We start from the raw sequence: 21244 nt of genomic DNA on the forward strand, positions 1-21244 counted from the left end.
AGTTTGCTCTTATTCAGACTTACAATCTTGTTTCATCCCAAAGGCAATGCATCTCTGCAGCCTACAGTACTGACAGCGATTCCGGTGGTGTTTGTTAATCACACAGTCTTTTGTTCCTCGGCAGGAATAAACTAAATTCTTCCGTATACTCCTTTTAAAGAATCCTTTGCACCCCTCACAGGTTACTGCTCCATAATGACGTCCTGGTTACAAAATAACAGAAAACATTACATTAATTTTACAGTATAATATTTGTTTTTCAGACTTCACAGTTATTACAGATAAAGTGTATTTGTTTTTCCCTGTGGGTTGCAGATCTTAAAATATATTGGGGCTATAAAACAACATTAAAAAGCAATCCTTTTTCTAGGTCAAAGCACTTAAACAAGATTTTACAAACAGACAAATTGCTTATTAAATTATTTCCTTATCAGTTGATAGTAGTGTTGAAAAAGGCTAAGAAAATAGGTTAGTAAGAACACAGTAAAAAATATTTTAATTTATACATTTCTCTAGTAATTTTCCCTACAGACAAGCCCCATGATTGCTCATTACAAGTTCAGCCGTTGAAATTGTATAGATTAAATCTAATGGAACCATGGCAAGTGCAAACATTTGATTGCATGAAGCAATCACTTCAAAGATTAATTTTCACCTTTCATTTTCCTAACAGGGTAATGGTGTAATGGTAAGTCCATAGTACTGCAGTAAAACATCAACGAAAAATAATCTAGAATAGGTACAACTTTTTTTTTTTGAAGACCAGTTCTGCAAGTTTTCTGTATAATATAAAAATTTCTGAGATATACTACAAAAAGTAAGTTTTAAAATTATTTTTAGAAGTAAATTATTTTGATTTTGCATTAATTATAAACATTACTGAAAAGGATTGATGAAGGCATGCTTGGCAGTTACAACAATTTTAATTTAGGAATCCTTGAAATACCTATGGCACGTTACAAAATAAATCACAAATATGACCTAATTTAGGAGAAAACACTTTTAGATTCTTTCCAGAAGTGTCTAGAAATTGTGACAGGTTTTCCAGATTCCTTTTTCACAACCTTTTTATCACTACTAATTGGGAAATTTCAAAAGCATCATATACATTAGAAGAATAATGTCTGAAACATTTTAGTGGCAGTTGGATTATGGATATTCATTCTGCAAAGTACCAGGGCTGCTTGTTCACCTACTCTTCTGATGTAGCTTCTTGGATGCCAGCTTGGAAGTGTCTGGAAAGCAGTTTTCATGATAGTGCTTGTCACATGGGAGGCTCCCCAAAATCTGCAGCTCCTCAGAGGGACACAGCACTCTCCCCAAAGTCATTACCACTGCCCAATATTCCAAGGCCAGCACAGGAGGAAAACCTCCTTGGATTTCCAGCCCCTCAAAGGAGACTCCAGCCCTCCTCTGGGGAGTCAGACAGTTTTAACAATTCGAACACACTAATCAGATCTTGGCCTTGAGTTTGGCAGAAACTTCCTTGAGATGGGTGAGGTCTGACAAGTATTTAAAGCTCTAGTAACTGTATTTTTTATGCTAAACTTCACCAAGTTTTTGGAAAAAAAAATTAATACATTTTACTTTCTAGCAAGTTTGCTTCCTGCTGAAGAGAGACCTCATAGTGCTCTGCAAGTTCCTCACAAGGGGAAATGGATGAGCAGGCACTGACCTACTCCTTCTGGTGCCAGGACCCAAAGGAATGGCATGAAGCTGGTCAGGTTGATTTTAGGTTAGATGTTAAGGAAAAGGTTCTTTACCCAGAGGGTGGCTGGGCACCGGCACAGCTCCCTAGGGAAATGGTCACAGCACCAAGCCTGACAGAGCTCAAGAAGCAATTGGACATTGCTCTCAGACACATGGTGTGACTCTTGGGGTGTCCTGTGCAGGGAGAGCCAGGAGCTGGAGTTCAGTGATCCTTGTGGGTCCATTTCAACTCAGAATATCCTATGATTCTATGTAAAACAACAATAAATCCTATCCATGGGTACTAGAGTACCATCTAGTGAAATTCTCCACTGCATTTACAGAAATTTATACATGTATATGCATGCAAACTGTTACACAGCTTGAGAAGAATTTTAAACTGCTTTTATAAAATTGCACCACCTTAAAAAAAGGAAGAAAAAAAATAAATACCTGATGCTTTGTCTCCACATACAACACACAGATCAAACACTTTATTTAGACCCTGTTCATTGGGGGAGTTGTCTGTTAAAATCTGAAAAAAAGTGTGAAAATAATTTAATTTTTCTTATCATCTAGAAATAGTAAAATATAGCTCATGCTTGTGGTATTTGTCTAAAAGTATTGTGTTTTCTTGATTACATCTAATAAGTCTTCTGAGACACAAAGTCGCTACCTGCCATGCCACTGTGCTCCTTTTCAGGAGGGAAAAAGTTTTACTTGTAATGCTTTTGAGAAGAATTCAAGATTTCGTTTTTCTAAATCCTACTTCTGCAAAATGGACTGACATTTTGAAAAACTTTTAGCATCTCCATACTTTTGCCTTTTGTTCAATTTTATATTTATATACTAATGGCTCATCCATAGTACAAGAGACAGAAGCACTAAACAGGCGGAACAAAAAAAAATCTCTTGCAAAGGCTATTAGATCTACACAGAGGTTTATTAACTCCTTTTTCTATAATACATATAAATATGGTCCAAAAGAAAATGTACTCTGGACACCACCCTTAACTTCCAACTTGTATATAGCTTGGCTTTCAGTAACAGTTTGACATTATTAAAGTATTCTTGTCTTGTCTCATTCATTTATCCCTGGTATGTGTAAAGCTTTGTTAAGCACATAATTTTAGAATCCCAGTACTACAGGGCAGGCATCAGAACATTTCACTTTATCTTTGAAAACTATCCCATCACAACATAAATAAAGCACAGCAAAAACTCCATTTAAAAACATCACAAGTAACAACCAAACATCATCTTGACATAGAAAAGAAAAACACATTCTTCTCATTAAAAAGAGAATATAGTGTAGAAGCTTGAAGAGTTTTAAATTTCTACTATGCCTTAAAGGGAAGCCAGACTCCTCATTCTTGCTTTGTATATTCAGAACAGGACCTCTGATAAAATGGGAAGTAACTGAAACAGAAGGTACTCTCTCTTCCCCAGAGAAAATTTAGACATTGTGCTTTTTAGAGATTGGAACATAGTACAGATGATATATGTAGGGAAGTTTAACAAGCATACTTCTTTCTAGTTAGCCTTGTTAACAATACTGTCTCTGAGATTCATCTCTCAAGTTTTCTTTAAAAAAACACCAAGTTTCTAAGAAAAGTAAGATGATGAGTTAAGAGAATATTAACCTTTTGATCCTTCAACATTTCCAGTATTGTCATGTACTTTCATGGTATTATGTAAAATATATAAAAATAAATTCGAAGTCCTCCCATAAATTAAAGCTGCACTGAAATGGGAAGTTCCACATAAAGAAGGACTAAAGAATCGGCTCATGAGGAGAAAAAAAACTTGACTCAGAGAACTTAGCAACTGACCTTGAACATGAAGAATAAAAATTGATTATTAATACAACGATGAGCCACTGAAGTTAAAATAGATGATGGGAGAAAGGGTCTTGCCAAATGAGTCAATGTAAAGATAAGATACAGTAACAGAGAGGTTTTTGGCAGAAGAAATAAATGGGCATTTCAAGGGAAGGCTACAGAGGAAGAAAACAGGTGAAATTGCAGACGGAAAGATCATTTGAAGGAGAAAACACAAAAGATCCCAAAGGGATGCAGGTGAACAATAAACCAACAGAAATACTCTGTATTTCATGAACTTTTAAATGGACAAAGGAAATCTCTACCCATACATATCAGTGGAAAACAGAACAATTTAACTGGAGTGACAGAATATTCTGTTGCTTCTCAAACTGACCTATTTTGCCCAAATGATACAATCAGAACTACAGCTTTCTATTTTTTTGTACAGATTTCCTCTTTTCCTGAATTTTGCCTTTTAAGTCAGTGTGACACACTTCTCATCTCTTAAGTTGTCTTTGAAAATAATTTTTATGTGGACTACTCATATCTCACTTGTTTATATTTTTGTTGAGGCTTACCTAAAATACAAAGTGTATGATAACACTAAGCATGCTTGAATGCCTCTCAATAGGACTGGCTTTTGCTACTGGTCCTCTATTCACAGTAATCAAATTCTTTGGAGCAAGAACTTAGGATGTCCATTTGCAGAGAGCTGTGAGTTTCAAAAACAGAAGTATTATATAATACAGAGATTCTTTCAAGCTTACACAACAAGTGGGTAGTGAATCAGTGGACTGCTTCACAGAAGAGCACAAACTAAGCAGTTTAAGGGTCTGCTGCTGAGAAGAGATTGCTTGAAAGAGGATTTTGTAGTGATTTATAAACCCCCACAAAAATGCTTAATATTATCTTATTGTGCAAGAGACATCTAATTAAACACTTCTGTCAGATGGTCAAATCATCTAACATATTCTCTGCACACCATGCAATACCATAGGATATTATACAGACTAAAGCTTACATAGCCTATATAAATAACAAAAAAAAAGTTGTTTAACTATAATAGCAGCTATCAAATATGATGGTCTTACTGCAGTCTCCAAATCAGGAGGTTCCTCAGTATCATCAGCTAATGGAAGTAAAAGGATATACTCAGAAAGATCATTATTAACTTGGCCATCTTTTAATATTTTTCATTTAGCAGCTGTTTATGGCCATAATGTTTGATATGGGACTAAAAGGACTGCAGAAAACTGAATGTTGTCTGGCCGACCACTGATGCATTGTAACAGCAGCATCAATGTGCATGGGTGAATTACATGCAGTAACTGTACTTTAGCTGGAGTGCAGTAACCTCCTACTGCTGAAGGAGGTCACATCTCCTAAGTCTTCTTGCATGTTTCTGACATTCCTCACATCCTATCCCTGCCAGGCTGAGGATGTGGGACAGAAAGCTTGGAAGTTGGAGGGTGGCAACCAAGGAAGCAGCACACATACCGTGCATGGGAGTAAGGTGCACTGGGAACCAGTTTAGGGAGTTACAATCCTGACTACTTACAGTATCACATTAGTAAACTCAAAATCATTAGTGTTATTTTTCACACCCCCATGGAGTAATGTATTTCCCTACTAAATAGTCTGAGCACTGCTGTGGACTACAATTCACACAGCTGAATGGCAGTTGCAACACTGTACAAAAAGGAAAACGAGCATAAGGAAATGTTAAGCCAGAGGGACAATGGAGGAAAGTGAATGTTTTTCAACAATACATGAAAACAGATGGAGAGTTAACGAGCAGAAATAAAGGACTGTTGGCATGGCAGAATCTGGAAATGACAATAAAAATAACTGTATTCTTTCTAATGTCACGAGCCAACATATAAATTTAAAAGCAAGAAATTTACTAAAAAAAGTTTTTTCATAATTTTTAAGTATCCACAATGAGTCGTAGTGCAAGGAAAATTATACTTTAAAAAAATCAAAAAGGAGAACCCAGACAGACTTATTTGGAAATAAAACATCTTTTCTTATCCCATTTGAATGAAAAATATGAAATAAAGTGGATTATCTACCTGGATGTGTTGTGCAGATATATCAGGGGATGCAAAAAACAGTTGGTTGACACCTGCAGCATCTGGAGTTGCTAGGATAACTTTTCCTGGAGTGGAATCTTGTCTGGCAAGGATCACCTTGCTTGGGGTAGAGCCATCATGATTTGTTAAGATGAACTGCTTGCCTGCTGAGCTCTGATCAAGTGCTGTAACAATCTGAATCTTCTGGCCCGTCTGCTGATCTGTGACAATCTAATAATACATTTATCTCAAATTGTTATGGTGATTTAAGTTCACTTTTTGGACCCAATCCGGGCACTTGAAGAAAACGGGAATTTTGCCTTTCACATTTGAGAAGCAGGATCATCTTCCCCTCCATCACACAAGAGCGAATTAGGCAAAAATTTGGATTTTCACTGCATTTGAAACACATTTCAATCACGGGTGTTTGAAGTCAAAACCTCAGTTCGTACTCAATTTTTACAACTGGTGCATGCTTTTACAACACTACTGAAACCCTTGACAATTCTAACATCTAGAACTCAAGGCATGTCTGTAGCTGAGCCCTAAGACCCATTAGGTTATAAGAAATCTTAAATCTTGAATTCACTGTATTCTACATGAAGTGTTTGCGGCACCTCCAAGGTCTGGTTACTTAAAAAAAAACTTCTTAAAACCACAAATGTAGATGTCCAAGTAAAAATGTAAGCAGCAAACAGCAGGAAAAACAGTTATACTGTTGCACCTGTATATACATTTTAGACTCCATTTCGTGGGGATCCTTTTTTTACATATACATTTCTAAATAAAGTAAGTGAAACAGAATCTCTTTCCCTGCCTTTTCTTCTTTTCCTTTTTTTAAGGAAAAACTGATTTTCATTTTATAATAAAGAACAGATCTACAGGGTGGTTTTTTTTCATTTTATCCCTATTTTCAAGGACAAACACAACAGGATTTTATTAAATAATCCTCCACTTTCTTCCAACTATATCAAAAGATTATAATCTTCAGAGACAATAATCAAGATTCTGTATGTATATATTCTATTATAAAGCTCCCTTTTAGTCACTTCATTTCTCCATCAAAATTCCTACACGGAAAACTGTCTGGTTTATTCTGGAGACTAAGGAAAATTATCCTACAAAGACTGTTTCCTGCAAAGTATTTTGAATTACAGATCAAAAAAATAGCTCCTATTAACTTGTTTTTTAAACTATAGCCAAACATTTACGTTTATATATACATCCACAACATTCATATTACAGATATTAATTTTATTTTTATTACAGATGACATTTATTTCATTGTTTAATACTTACCATAATTAGTTCCACAGTAACTGGGGTGCCAATATTAATTGTATTTCCCAGGTGGAGAACCACGGCACAAAGAAACTGAACGAGGCGTAATTTCACAAGTTTTTAATCAACTTTGCTATTTCACCTTCACAACAGGCTTAATACTTTCTCTAAATGCTCAATATCTGTGTATAGTTTTAAAAAGATAAGCAGTGATGAGTATCCAATTTCAGCAGTTATAAGTGGCAATATTGCCACTTTCAAATATTCAGAAATCCTGAGTTTCATTACACAAAATAAATGTGTTTCCTTGTGTTCTTAAGATTTTAATGGATCAAATTTCAACCTTTTTCCTCTGTAAAATATGATTAAAAGCATATCTAAGAGAAAAATGCAGGTAAAATGATTAAATTCTAAATGCTAAAGAATAAAAATTATCATAGGATTTGGGGTGTAGGGTGAGAAGAGAATGCAAAAGCATGACAATAATTATCAGTATGATAAATTTTCTGTTCAGTTTTTTCATATATCTCCATGTCTGGGACGACAAATGGCTACAGCAGATCCTTATTTCTTCTTTAAATTTCTTTATGTTGGTTCTATATTCTTTAGAAGGCAAACTTCCTTGCCCTTTTAATTTCCTTCATTCCTTAATTTCTTTTTCCTTGTTCCATTTTCCTTCATTTACAATCTTTATTTCTCCTGTGTAATTTTTGGCTATTTTCAAAGTAGCTGATATTCCATTCCCCTTCTTTCCAAACATCTGTTTTATTTGGATTAGGAGAAATCCAATGTATGTTATGCTCAACAGGGTACAGAGATGTACAAAAGCCAAACAGAACATTGTGCTGTTTTTTGAATTTCCCGACCTGCTTTTTGAAAGACACTCTTAGCTAAAATCTGTGTCCCTATCAAATCTTAGAAGTACAACTGTTTGTACCCTAAAAAAGGCATATACTCCACCTATTCAGGTTTATACAAAGTATACTCAAAAACCAGCATGTCCCAAACAGTAAAGACAAAAACTTGAACTACAGCTGCAATTATTTTTGGGATTTATATACTAAGTTATCTTCTTTCCTATTGTAGCCTAGCTGTGTATCTAAAAAAATACATGTACTTGTAGATAAACCTGTAGATAATAAATAGGGTTCCTGCAATTCTAGGAGGATCCCCAGGTAGTTTTCACTACATGATATAGTAGGTATAGTGTTACATTAATATCCTTACAGAGCTATTCAACCTGGACAAGTGATTTCTGCAGCTGACAGAGGCATAAGAGAAAACAGTTTAAACAATTAAGCACGTTCTGTCTGTAGGTAACTCTGATGGCCAAATACCTGCAAAACCTCCACCTACACTGCAGTGGGGACTGAAAAGTAGAGCAGTTCACCATAGTACAACAACTTGCAATACCTAAATGTCAAGGTCAGAGAAAAAAAATAATCAGAGGGAAGAGGAAAACCACTTATCTTCTGACCATGAATCCACCATGGATCAGTGACAGCACATTACCTTTCTTAATAATCTAAACTTAATATTGCTAAAACAATAATATTATAAAAAAGGAATATATCAATTCAGGATTGACTGCATAAAAATACACTAACCTAATGTATTTCATTTAAACACCCTGATGATAATGGAAGATACTATTTTCCTTTATTGCTTTTAAGTCTTGTCTGTTAACAAGTTTTGATTTCCATTTGAACCTCATTTCAATAAATTAAACACATCAGTAACTGTGTGTTCCTGTTTTACAAAAAAGAAAATGTCTAAATACAGACAACTAATACATCTGTTTATAACAGCCAATTTTGTGCAGAAATGCTTGTTGAACAAATGTAAGATTCAGTTTTTCTCCCAGAAGAAACACCAGCATTCCCTAAGAAGAGTGACTAATGAAACATGTTTTAAAGAACCTTTTACTGAGGATTTTCTATTTCAGTATTCCAGATAATTAGGTGCATTTAATAATAATAAAGGAAAAAACATTGATTGAAAATACTCAAAATTATTCGATGTAACATTTATGGTGGACATTTCAGCGAGATACATTTATTCCTACAAACTGCTTTGCTCTTCACAAAAATTCTTCTCTGAGTAAAGTTTTTATTACTAAGTTTGACACTAGTGATATGTCTGTAGATGTCTCTTGCAGGAAGGATGAGTGTTTTGACTGAGTGTTGTTCCACATATAACAAGAGACAACAACAAAGTGCTTACCATTCTTTTTGAAGACAGAATGGTGGTTAATTGATGAGCATAAATTAATTAATAAAAAGTACAGCTATACACAAAGGGCAGAAATGGAATGGAGGTAGCTAAAAGAATGAAGACCTACGGGATTGGTAAGGCAAATACCACAACTAGAGCACAGATGGGGGGTAATAAATCTAAAAAAACCCATAATGTATGGGAGGTGGTTGTGAAGAGCCTTGGAAGATTGAAAACTTGAACATAATGCACCAAAACAGGAAAAAAAAGGAGGACAATGTTTTAGAGTGAAGCTGGTAGAAGTAAAAGCAGCCAAGATTATACTAGCAGCTGGCTCACTTAAATGTGTGCTTATATATACCTGAGAGTATTTTTTACATTTATTCTGCAGCTGATATTTTTCTCTACAATGAAAATTAAAAATAAAACTGACTTGTACTGACTTCTAAGGCATAAAATATAAAATTTAATTCCCCAAATCTTCCAAGTCTCCATATACACATTTCTATGTTGATTTAAGTACCTACATTGCCAAAAACTTCACTACCCTCACTTCAACTGGAGGTTATTGCTTGGCCAGGCTATGGATTATCATATAACATAAGCTGGGACAACCAAAAAACAGTATTCTTCTCAGACATTAAGTTTCCCTCCACTTTTTCATGGCTTTAAATATACAGTGCAGTATTTCACTCCCCACTTCAGCTCCAAAATGTAGAAATCCTCCAACTTCAGTTGAACTGCCAAATCGACAAAATGTTCAACTTTCAAGCAATAGTTTCACTTGCAAAAAGTATTTTTCTGTTCAGTGATTCAGGATTTTTGTAATGTTAAAATTCTTACAAGGGAAAAAAAAAAGGAAAAAAAGAGAGGAAAGACTGGAATCATGTTTTATTCCTGTTTATATAGAAAGGGCCTTTGTGATCCAGGGCTGAATATTTACATTAAAGAAAGTAACATGATTAAAACAAAAAAGAACTGCAATTTCTGGCAGAACATGCAGAAAACTGGCAGAAGCAAATAGTTCATCTCTGCTTTTAAAATGCATCAGATGAAGCATACCTGTATTCTCTGAGATAAAGAGAGGCCTGAATCTGCAGGAACAATCTGTATTCGTTGTGGTGTCCCATCCATTAGTGTTTGTGTACTGCCTTCCTGGGAATGTGTAACCTAGAAAGAAGAAACAAATGTCATGGACTGACATTACTATTTTAATGGATCCACTACCTTAATGGATTAAACCTTAAGGTTTCATCAACTTTTAACTTCTCTGAACAAGGCCATGAAAAATCTGACAATCTTATTCTATAAAAAATGCAAATGCTTGTAGCCTAATTCAACACCTTAATTTTTCTAATTAGAAAACTCTGATATAAACCCGTTTTGAAATACTTCCCAATACGAAATTTACAAACACTAAGTAAAGCAATTAATTGTTCACAAGTCCAAGTATGTCAACCAAACTGAATATTTACTACTGTTGATGTTCATGAGACACAATACCTATCATCATAGCTGTGATACATTTCAATAAATGTTCTTTAATGGCTCACTTGAAGTGACAGAAGGGGTTTTGTATGGAAACACAGCAATTGGCAGTTTCAATCTGTCTTTCTGTTAAAGAATTCTAGACTGGGGAACTATTAAGAAAGGTAAGGAAAAATAATAAATTGCATGAAGTTTGCAAACAGTGCATCTATCTTGTAGTAAAATCTGTGTGAATGCTCTCAAATACAATTAATGGAAATGTTTTAACAATTATCAATATTTTAAAAATTTTTCACATCCCACAGCCAATGGCATATGGGGAAAGGTATTGTACATGACATTATCCATCAATAAAAATTACAGACTGCTATTTGTAGAGGCTTGATCAGAAAGGGCAGATTTTTCAGTACAAAGAGAAATTGTCTTGACAAAGTTTACAGACACCTTCAAATTGAAATTTTTGTCTTAAATTCCCGGGTTACTCCAAAACCTTTTTGCTATTCACAAAACTGCCTGCAACATCCTGAAAATCTGTATTACCAGTAATTCCCAGTATTTACACTATTATACAAGTACTCCTCTGCCCCTCCCAATTAATATATAGAATATATATGTATGTTGCAGTAAAGGTACTGTTATGTAACAGTTTGTGAGGGTTCTTTGTTCCTCCTGGATCAGCTTCCTGATTTTGCAACCGTACCATTATCCAAATGCAGCAGACTAAAGCAGGCCAGAACATGCAGCTGGAGGTCAGTATGAGAGGGGGACAGGGTGGAGGGCAAGACTTCCCCTTATAGCAGAAATAAAAGCTCCCATGAGCCTATGTTGATTTTGCAATTTTGCCCAAAAAGGTGTTACTTTTTGTAGCAGTCTCATAATCTACTTGCTCCTCTCCTCTCAGTGTGGCAAGTAAAACTGGCTGGTTAGTCATTCCCTGACCTGGAACAGGACACCAGTGCAGGCTGAAAAGCAGCCCAGCAAACAAAGGCTATTCTTAGCACAGATCAAAACTTCAATCCAGTCTCCACAATGCTCAGAAGCAGAGGCATCAGAGCAAATGAGTGAGGCTAAGCTGCTCAGGAGACTGCTTAAGCTGCCAGCATCACCAAAAGAAATGCTTGTCAAACTACTGCCCAAGCCATTACTGGACACTGCTTTTTAAAAATATTCCATTTTTCTGAGTACAAGTACTTTTAAACAATGCCTCCACTTCTTTGCTTAAGTAAAGGACAATAAACTGTTCATTACCCAGCAGCATTTTCAGTTCAAGAGAGGTACTTTCAAGGACTGATGTTCTGCATCAGCCACTCAAATCCACAGGTACACGTGGTAGCTCAGAAGCGATTAAAGTTTTATTTGCATTTACTTTTGCTTTACAAAATAAGCTACATATTACAGAACTATTATTTACATTTGCTCCCTTAAAAATGTCATGATCCACAAGATGTGTAAGGTAAAACTGCTTTTCAACCCCACCAAATGTCAGCTTGACAGTTTTACTTCTATGCAGAATACATTTTTTTATTGCAGTTAATACTAATAAGAGTTAACTGCAAACTTTGTTTAAAATTGTATTTTATGTGTGACAGACTGTTTCAACAACTATGCAGCTTTCCTCTGTTACAGTAAACTGACAGGACTGTGAAAATGAACCACCATATACTTACTGTACCCAGCCACAGATTAAAGAAAGAATGCTGCAGGCTTGTTGTTGGCAGGTAGCTTCCCTACATGAATCAAGAAATGTGGTCTTGATGTAGAAATAGGAATTACCTCGCACTGAGCAAAAGATGACTAGCAGATGGCAGAATCTGAGCAATGACAATCACTGCACAATGACCCATATAGACAGGGTGATATTTTGCTTCAATGTATTGCTTTCATGCAAAAAGTCCTAAATTAACAAAAGCACGTTTGTGAACACCATTGTAAAATTGTTGTGGCAATTTTGTGATTTAAAATGCTTCATGAACAACAATTGATATAATAAAAAAATCAAAATCTATGTGCAAAAGACTTCTGACCATTATTTCAATGATACACAGAAGCATTTCCATTCTTCTTAATATTGGAACACCTTTTCTTTGCAGGTTCTAATCACGTAATTTTTTCATGTAAATTCGATTAAAACTACTTCAACATCCAAGAAAATTGTAAATGCTAGCAAAAATACTGCTAAAGTTCTCTAGATCTTTAACTATGATTTTTTTAGTGCTTACAGAGATTAGGAATGCCACCAAGAAATTACAGCCTGTAGGTAGGCAGGAATGCAAATTATTGCATTGAGGTCCCTGTGAAACTGCTTTCCTTGCCGATTCCAGCTTTCAGGCAGCACATTCATGCATGGCATATAGCACTGACAATAATTTTGGCTTAAGGAGTTCCAGCTTGCACTGCCCTTAGGGATGCTTTTCAGTCCTTCCAACCATGTGTCTGGTTGGGCTGCACCTTGTACGAAATAAGGGCACTGATCACAACCAACAGGGAGATTACTTTCCTCCACTGTGCTCTAGTTAATTTTTTTTCCCTAGTTTTGTCCATTGGATGCTGACACACTGAGCTTACATGAGCAAGACTAACACAGAGTGAGAATTAAGTGGCTCAGTGAGGACTGGGGAATGGTTAAGCTGCCAAATACGATGTGACCGTCTCAGACACAGTAAAACCCTGCAGTAAAAGGACAAATCCTAACCTACACTGCTGACAAAACAGCCATGAAAACTGCAGAGCTGTGATTTCACCATGAACAGGAACAGCTACAGCTCTCTGCAGCACTGCACCTTCATTCTGTTTTCTCCCTGCCTTCCTTTGGCTACCAGCCTTATTCTTTGTGCTGGCTCTGGTAGTCATTGGAGCCTTCTCAGACCCTACTCTGCTAACCCAGCAGAAATCCTTCCACTTGTTTCAGCTGGGTTATTAGCTTGCTGGTGGTGGGAAAATTAATAAGGAAAGAAACAGGAAAAGGACCCTCTCTCTCCCATGGTACACTGAGATACTAAGCTCAGTGTTTCCTGGAATCACATTATGAAATTGAGAAGCAACCCCACAGAGGTTAAACACCATCATCACATCATCCTCTGAGTGGAATGTACAGTTCAGCTAGCTTTGACTAGCCTACTGTCAGAAATAAACAAATTTAAACAGGAAATGCAGCCCTATTTAGACCTCAACAAAGAATTATAGTCCCAAGGCAAAACTGCACTAAACATGCATTCTCACCGAATAAAGAGGACAAGTAATAAAAAAGAAAGCATCATACATCCCATAAACCACTTATACCCTTTTGAGATAGCCTTAGCAACACTCGGATGCCACAAAAATAAAAGCTGTGAGAATTTATTCATAGTAGAATTAACTATCCCATCCCCCACTCCAACTTCTCCATCTGAAATCAAGGCTGAGAGGAAATAAAATTACTTGAGAAATAAGTCTACGTCTAGACAAGAATCCAAGAGTGGATATTTCAAGCTAAAGAGCAACATTTATTTAAGACAAATTACCATCTCTATCTAATTTAAAGTGGTGCTAATTTTAAATAGTTTATGCTATGCTGAAACTTTCTAAATAACTATGTATACTCATATCCACACTCTCAAACTATCTGTGCATCTCTGGCAGCAGTACACAGATTCTGCACACAGGTCACAAAGAACCAAAACTGGAAACGTGTAGAAAAAGTAGCTCAATCTTTCCTTTAACAAGAAAAAGCACATATATCTGAAAGTGAAGAACATGGCAAAACTTTACTAGTGAAAATAAAAACGACAAATGAAGTAATTGCATAGTTGTAAAGTAAAAGCTGTGTCCTGACCTTTTTAACTAAAAGTGAGTAAACGACACAATTACACAACCAGATGGCTCTCTGAAAACCACTACAGACTCAGTAAGCTAAAAAGCAAAGACTTACTGGAAACACTGCTAGACTGGTCTTAATTTCTGTGGGACGAACTTTGGCAAAAAAAGTTTTGTAGCATGACTTTAAAATGGACACAGTGGGTTCTTCTGCCTTCTGAGAGAAGTGTTCAGAAGCCTTGTCTCTATCAAAAATTTTCTCTTGTGATTTTGGTTTTTACATATCAATCTGTGCATTTTATTATTCAATTTGTCTTAAAAATTACTCAAAACTTATGTACCTCTCCCATTTGCTGTTCAAAAATTTGATGGGCCAGTTCCTCTATGGTTGCCATGATCTTTAATCACCAGAATTTCCTGTCAAAGAAAGGAAAGAAGATGCTTAACATCTGTAGTTTTAAAAGTAAAAATATCCTGGGGAAAATATAGTTCACATAAGTCCGTTCACAGTTTTATTAAGATGACATGCCTGCAGAATTTAAAGTTGGATTATACTATAAAAATAAATAATTTGCTATTTGAAAACTTTGTATTGTTTTATTGAAGTAACTCACACAGAGACTTCCTATTTTTTCTCTTCTGCTTTTCCAACAAACAACAATATACTAAAATCACCGTAAGAACGAAAGTCTATTATTGACCATGACAGCAGGAGGTACATATTCATCATCTTAAAAAACTGGAACACAGACAGTTTTGTTAATGCAAATCAAGAGGGGCAAATCTAACTTCTTCTGAACTCATACAGATTTTTTGGCACTAACAGGAGTGCTCGAAGGTCAATTTTGTAACTAACAGGAGGCAGTATGTGGGACATAGAAGGTAAGTGTTTAAAAGAAAAAAGGATGTTGTTTCATTATCAATACTGTAGCTACAGCACAAGTCCAAATCTTCATAAGAATTTTGTGAGGTTTAACAGAGACTGCTGCATTCGTGCAGTATGAAGGATTCAGATGCATGCCTTGTTTATTTGGCAAGGTATATATTACTGATATACAAATATTTACCAGGCAGCACTTAAAAGGAACATTCACAGATTATAATGCACCATATAAACCATTTTACTGACAAAAGCAAATCAGAGACAGTGCAATACCTATTTCTTGCATTAACAAAGACAGTACTCTTACACTAATACTGGTTTTCATTCTTTAACTTTTCTGGAACTCCTAAGAATTATCTCCTCCTCAGGGAATCTCAAAGCCTCCCCAATGAGCCATGCAAATAAAAAATTTAACTCAAGCTAATTCTGTTCTTGAAATTGGAAAGAGAAATCTTTTTTGACTAGATGGTGTGCCTAATGATATACTAAAGCCTAATTAATGTGTGAAAGGAAAAATACAGAAATATTTGGGTACTGTAGACCATTCTAAATCACTCACTAGTATGCTGCGTTATGAGTTAAATTAGGACAAAAGGTAACAGGCATGCATATAAAGATATTATACTGAAGCTTATGCTGAAAAGCATTATCTCCTAGGAAGATCTGGGTGTCAGCATCCTTGCAGGAGCACTCTATTAGCCCACTTTGGCATCCAGTGAGCTGCAGCATAATCACTATTCAAAGAACACTTGGAATTTTCAAGGAGGCAATGTGTCTTCCAATGTTTTCTTCCTTTAAATAAAATACTAGCAACAAAATATTGTATTGTTTACATATAGAATGCCAGAAATGAGTGCTACTTCATTACAAAGTAACAAAAAAAATCACTTTGAGGTATTAATTTGCACCAGCTAGTTAGTTCTCCTAAATCAGATGCAACTGCCCTCACAGTAAAGATGCATTAGTAAAACAACTTAGCTTGAAAACAGAAAGTGATTTAAACTGACATGTTTCACCTTGGAGTAAAGCAGTGAAGGAATACGGATGTATTCAACTATGATGCACCAGTTGTAGGGAAACTGGCTCTCTGAGAGGCCGCAACCAAGCACTGAATTTTTGAAACTTATCTAAGAGACTTATTTGAACTGCACTTCCATGAACATAGGACATCAAATATGCAAACAAGACTGAACTCTTATGATGAAGAGGAACCTGGAGAACAGGTTGAACCTGTCCTACCTCTTCATGCACAAGGACAAGGAGAATGAACAAGCACAAGGAGATTCAACTCATGGATGCAGAACCAGTTATCAAAGCTACACAAATCTTCTGAGTTTGATCATCAATCTCCTCATCCACTAGAAGCAGCATCTAAAAGCAGGCATTTTGACAGAAGGCGGGCATTAGACTTCCTCTTAAATGCATTGAAATGCATTTATTACTTTTTTGTTCAATCTTCAGACTCAAAATGCTACCAAAATCTTTTTGTCTGTAAGTTACATGCTAGTTTACGTCCTTACAAAATGAGTTAGTGAGCCTTCTTGACAAGACTCAGAATTATTTTTAAATGCATCACCATCATCAGTTAGTATAAACTGGGTGGTGGTGAATCTGGCATCATCAAGTCCAGTGGTGTTCCACTGCTACTTTAGATAAGCCATCTGCAGGCCACCACAGGAGTGGACAACTTTCATTAGCTTGCACTGAATAAAACCCCTCCTCTCTACTTCTTCCTCAGTTTTTATGTGCCAGAGCCTTCTTAATGTTTTAGTCAAAAAAATTATGAAATACTTACTTTTAAAAGTATTTCAGGTTTACTTCAGCTGAAATGGGTCAGGAAACATTCCCATGTGAGAAGACAGCAATTTTGAGGGTTCGGTTATACCCAGAAGACATCACTGCTTAACTTACCCTTCTCCAGGGACAAAAGTTATACAACTTTAATTGTCCTAGTAGGAGGTTCCTATTAATAGGATTTTTAAATATTATACCTGTGTAGACTAAGGACTTTAAAAGTAGTAGCAGGAAGTATATTTCTTTATGTTTCAATGCTCAATTAAATATAAATGACAACATCTCTCATTTTATTATATTACATTGTTGGTATAACTGTCCCACTATAAAGTGGCTTGATTCTGAAGTAATATCCTTTAAATGAGTAAGAACAAATCACATCAGCATGAAGACACAACATGAGAAAATTCTGTTAATTCCAAAGGTCTTCAGTTTACTTTGGAAAAAAGTGTCATACCCCTGACCAGGCTTTACTGGTACAAAAACAGTGTTTGAAAAATTTTAGTAGTTTAACTTAGCCTGCTGGCACTGTTAAACCAGTTTGTATGTATGGAATGCATAATGATTCTTCTAATTACTATGTATGGAATGTGTCTCAATACAGGGAACTTTCCTAGATGAAATAAACCTGTTAAACTAATGAAGCTACACAAATATGTTGTAGATACTTTAGAGGTACAGGTACATTAACTAGTTATGACTGCAGAAATTACTTTGAACTTTACTTTTTTTCTTTTATCAGCTGGTTTTGACTGGGGGAAAGTTAATTTTACTCACAGCAGCTGGTATGGGACTGTGTTTTGGATATGTCATGAGCACAGGGCTGATAATAGAGAGATGCCTTGTTATTTCTGAGCAGTGCTTACACACAGCTCTTTCTGCTTTTTTATGCTGCCACACTGGTGAGGATGTTGGAGGTTCATGGGAAATGAGTGGCAGATACAGCCAGGACAGGCGACCAAAGGTATATTCTATACTACATGACATCATGCTCAGTATATAAAAATGGAAAGAGGAAGAAGGAGATGGAACAATGGCCTTTGTCTTCCCAAGTAACCATTACACATAGGGCCCTGCCATCACATCGGGTATTCAGCCAGCAGCCTGCCCTGGAGATGGCTGAACACATGCCTGCCAACTGGATACAGTGAATTATTCCTTGTTTCACTTTGCTTGTCTGCGTGACTTTTGCTTTCTCTATTGAACTGTCCTTATCTCAACCCACGAGTTTTCCAGCTTTTCCCTTCCAATTCTCTCCCCAGTCCCACCGTTGGGGGAGCAAGCAAGTGGCTGCCTGGGGTTAAAGCATGACACACAGTAAAGACAAATACAGGAAGGTCAACATGACTTTTTAGGAAAGCTCCAAAAGTTAGCATAACAGAAAACTAACTGCAAAAGAAGAGGAAACAATCTCTCTCTGCAGTCATACTGCTTCAGTACTGAATGATTTCAATACACCTCAAAGTCAACTAAGGATTTTAGCTCAGGTCATCACATTGGGCTTACAGGTACTCTGTACCTTAAAATGGAAACTAGTCCTCACTGCCATTATCAAACTAATCATATACTAATTAAGAATTCAGCATAGCCTGTGCCAAAGTTGTTTAATAAATTCCTACACATAAAATAGAATGCACTTAATGATCCCTCTATGCTTAAGCGTGCCTGAGTTAGTGCTTAAATAAGTTAAAGAACCCCCCAAGATTTCTTCATACATTAGAGTAGTTTTCTGCAATGCTTTATAGATAATAAATTAAGCCAAGGAATTCAAACACATTTGTGAAACAAATGATGCTACTGTGCTCAGTGCTTCATACAAGAAAAGCTCAATGAAGACAGCAAGCTAAATGAGCTGTTCTTGGATTACTGTTCTACAACCATATTGTTCAAGAGGGTAGAACAGTTGGCAGATTTAAAGGAGTAAGATTCTCTTTATCGATGAACTGAGGAATATTTATGTGACCCTTGATACTGAGTTAGATTCTGTTTTTTAAATTTGCATGAGATGAGATTTAGGCAGTGCATATATAAGGGACAAGTAACAACACGAAACTGAAGCAGCTGGACCTGTAGGCAAGCGAGGGAAAATGAGATGCTTGCAAAAGCATAAGGGAGTAATTAAAAGGCACAGAGCAATATGGAAAGAGATCCATTTGTAGGCATGCCTGTTCAATTAATTTAAAATCAGTGCTCTCACCACCTTCTCTTGTAAGCAAGTGCTACAGTGGGAGGAAACATGAGAAAACAGAATCACTAGGATAAATTTTCAGGTGACTGACAAATTTTTTACAGTTTGGGCCACCAAAGCGATAGTCTCACTTTTAGGCCTTGGCTTCTGGCTCTTTCATTATGGTATCTCTAGAACCCACCCCATCAGCTACTGGCGAGTTCACTTAGCTCACTAGTCCCACAACCAACTGGGAAAAGAAGGAAGAGGAGAGGCAAGGGGGCTGTCTGCAAGTGGAGCCTACTCACAGGAGCACTGGCTACATGCCAGAGCTAGATAAGAAGACAGCCACTTAATCAGGTCAGCCTGCCTTGTGTACTGTCAGCCATAGTCTGCATCTCTACCTGAAGCCTGCAAAAGAAAGAAATGAGAAAAAAAACCCAAACTGATTCCCTGCACCAGAGCTGAAGCTGCACCATGAAGCAGGACCAGGAAGCTCATCTGACTGAAGACTTCCCCATTCACTGGATTAGGTTCAGCCAGGTCCATTCTAGCTGGAACAGAAAGATCACCCTAACACAGAACAGCAAGGGCAAATCCTTCTTTCTGAACACTTGGAAGCAGTACATCCTCTATGGTACAATTACAGTATTTCCAGAGGTAGCCTCACTGCTGGCTTTGTCCACTCTGCATTTGCCTTCACGGCTGCATAGCTGTAAACTCATCTCCTGACTTTATTCATCCTGCACCTAACAATTGTTACACACAATACAGGAAAAGCAAGCAGAAGCAGAATCAAGACACTTCATTTTGGAAAAAAACCCACAATGTCACATAAGCTTATCTATAACGGCAAATTGCCCATTCAGGTGTTATGCAAGATGATCATTTGGAGTATTCACTGAACTACAGCCACACTTACAAACTTACACACTGGCATATCCGTGGAAGCTTCCTTCAGGTAAAAAGGAAAAACTAAACAAAAAACTCAAAGACACAAAACCTCCATACAACAAAACTGAATTTCTCATACATCCTTCCACTAAATCACTGTTGACATTGGCCCATGTAAAATATTCTGGGGGATGAACTGATCAAGAGCAGCCCTGCTGACGACTTGAGGCTTCTCCTGGATGAAAGGCTGGACCCAGCCATGTGCACTCACAGCCCAGAAGACCAAACGTGTCCTGGGCTGCATCCAAAGCAGAGTGGCCAGCAGGGGAGGGAGGGGATTCTGCCCCTCTGCTCTGCTCCTGTGAGACCCCACCTGCAGGGCTGCATCCAGCTCTGTTGTCCCAGCACAGGAAGGACATGGACCTGTTGGAGAGAGTCCAGAGGAGGCCACCAAGATGATCAGAGGAAGGGAGCACCTCTCCTGCGAGGAAAGGCTGAGAGAATTGGGATTGTTCAGCCTGGAGAAGGCTTAGGATGACCTAACTGCAGCCTTCCAGTACCTGAAGGGAGCCTACAAGCAAGATGGAGAGTGACTTTTTACAAGGGTATGTAGTGACAGGACAATGACTTCAAATCGGAAGACAGCAGGCTTAGTTTAGGTATTAAATTCTTTACTGTGAGGGCAGTGAGGCCTTAGAACAGGTTGCACAGAGAATCCAGGATTCATTCATCCCTGGAAACATTCAAGGCCAGGTTTGATGGGGCTCGGAGCAAACTAATGTACAGCACAGCATCCCTGCCCATGGCAGGGTGGTTGGAACTACATGATCTTTATGTTCCCTTCCAATCCAAGTAATTTTGTGATTCCCTGTTTTATTTCCTTTGTTATCAACTACACAAGATTAGATTTTGGGTGTGGATGTGTGTTTGTGAATTTTTTTGTTGGGTTTGGGATTATTAAAATTCCTATAAACATGTAGGCACACATATTGAGAAAGCAAGAAAATTACAGCCTGAGAAATATTCCAGGCCAGAGCTTCCCAGCTCTGTTCCCAGCCGATAAGCTGGTCCAGCTGAAAGCTAGGGAGAATTTCTCCCAGGGTGATATCTTGGTCAAAATAAAAATTAATTAATAACAAAGATAGAA

General features: G+C 36.9%; 1 protein-coding gene across 9 annotated transcripts in view; it reads right to left on the reverse strand.

Moving 5' to 3' along the window:
• NR2C1 (nuclear receptor subfamily 2 group C member 1) overlaps positions 1 to 21244 on the reverse strand; it is a 45057-nt gene that overhangs the window by 19649 nt on the left and 4164 nt on the right. For 4 of the 9 annotated variants that reach the window (XM_088165068.1, XM_088165067.1, XM_088165070.1 and 1 more), the window contains exons 2-7: positions 14701 to 14776; positions 10142 to 10249; positions 6884 to 6958; positions 5585 to 5815; positions 2143 to 2224; positions 24 to 203 (exon numbers count right to left, since the gene is read on the reverse strand). In XM_088165068.1, coding sequence (XP_088021194.1) covers positions 24 to 203; positions 2143 to 2224; positions 5585 to 5815; positions 6884 to 6958; positions 10142 to 10249; positions 14701 to 14754 — 730 coding nt within the window. In that variant the 5' untranslated portion in view covers positions 14755 to 14776. Of the gene's footprint in view, positions 1 to 23; positions 204 to 2142; positions 2225 to 5584; positions 5816 to 6883; positions 6959 to 10141; positions 10250 to 14700; positions 16440 to 21244 lie in introns of those variants that run through there. The other 5 variants (XM_088165071.1, XM_088165072.1, XM_088165066.1 and 2 more) reach the window with 4 other exon arrangements.

The sequence above is a fragment of the Sturnus vulgaris genome, chromosome 5 (genome assembly GCF_052056855.1).
Source record: "Sturnus vulgaris isolate bStuVul1 chromosome 5, bStuVul1.hap1, whole genome shotgun sequence".
In the NCBI taxonomy this organism is placed as follows: domain Eukaryota; kingdom Metazoa; phylum Chordata; class Aves; order Passeriformes; family Sturnidae; genus Sturnus; species Sturnus vulgaris.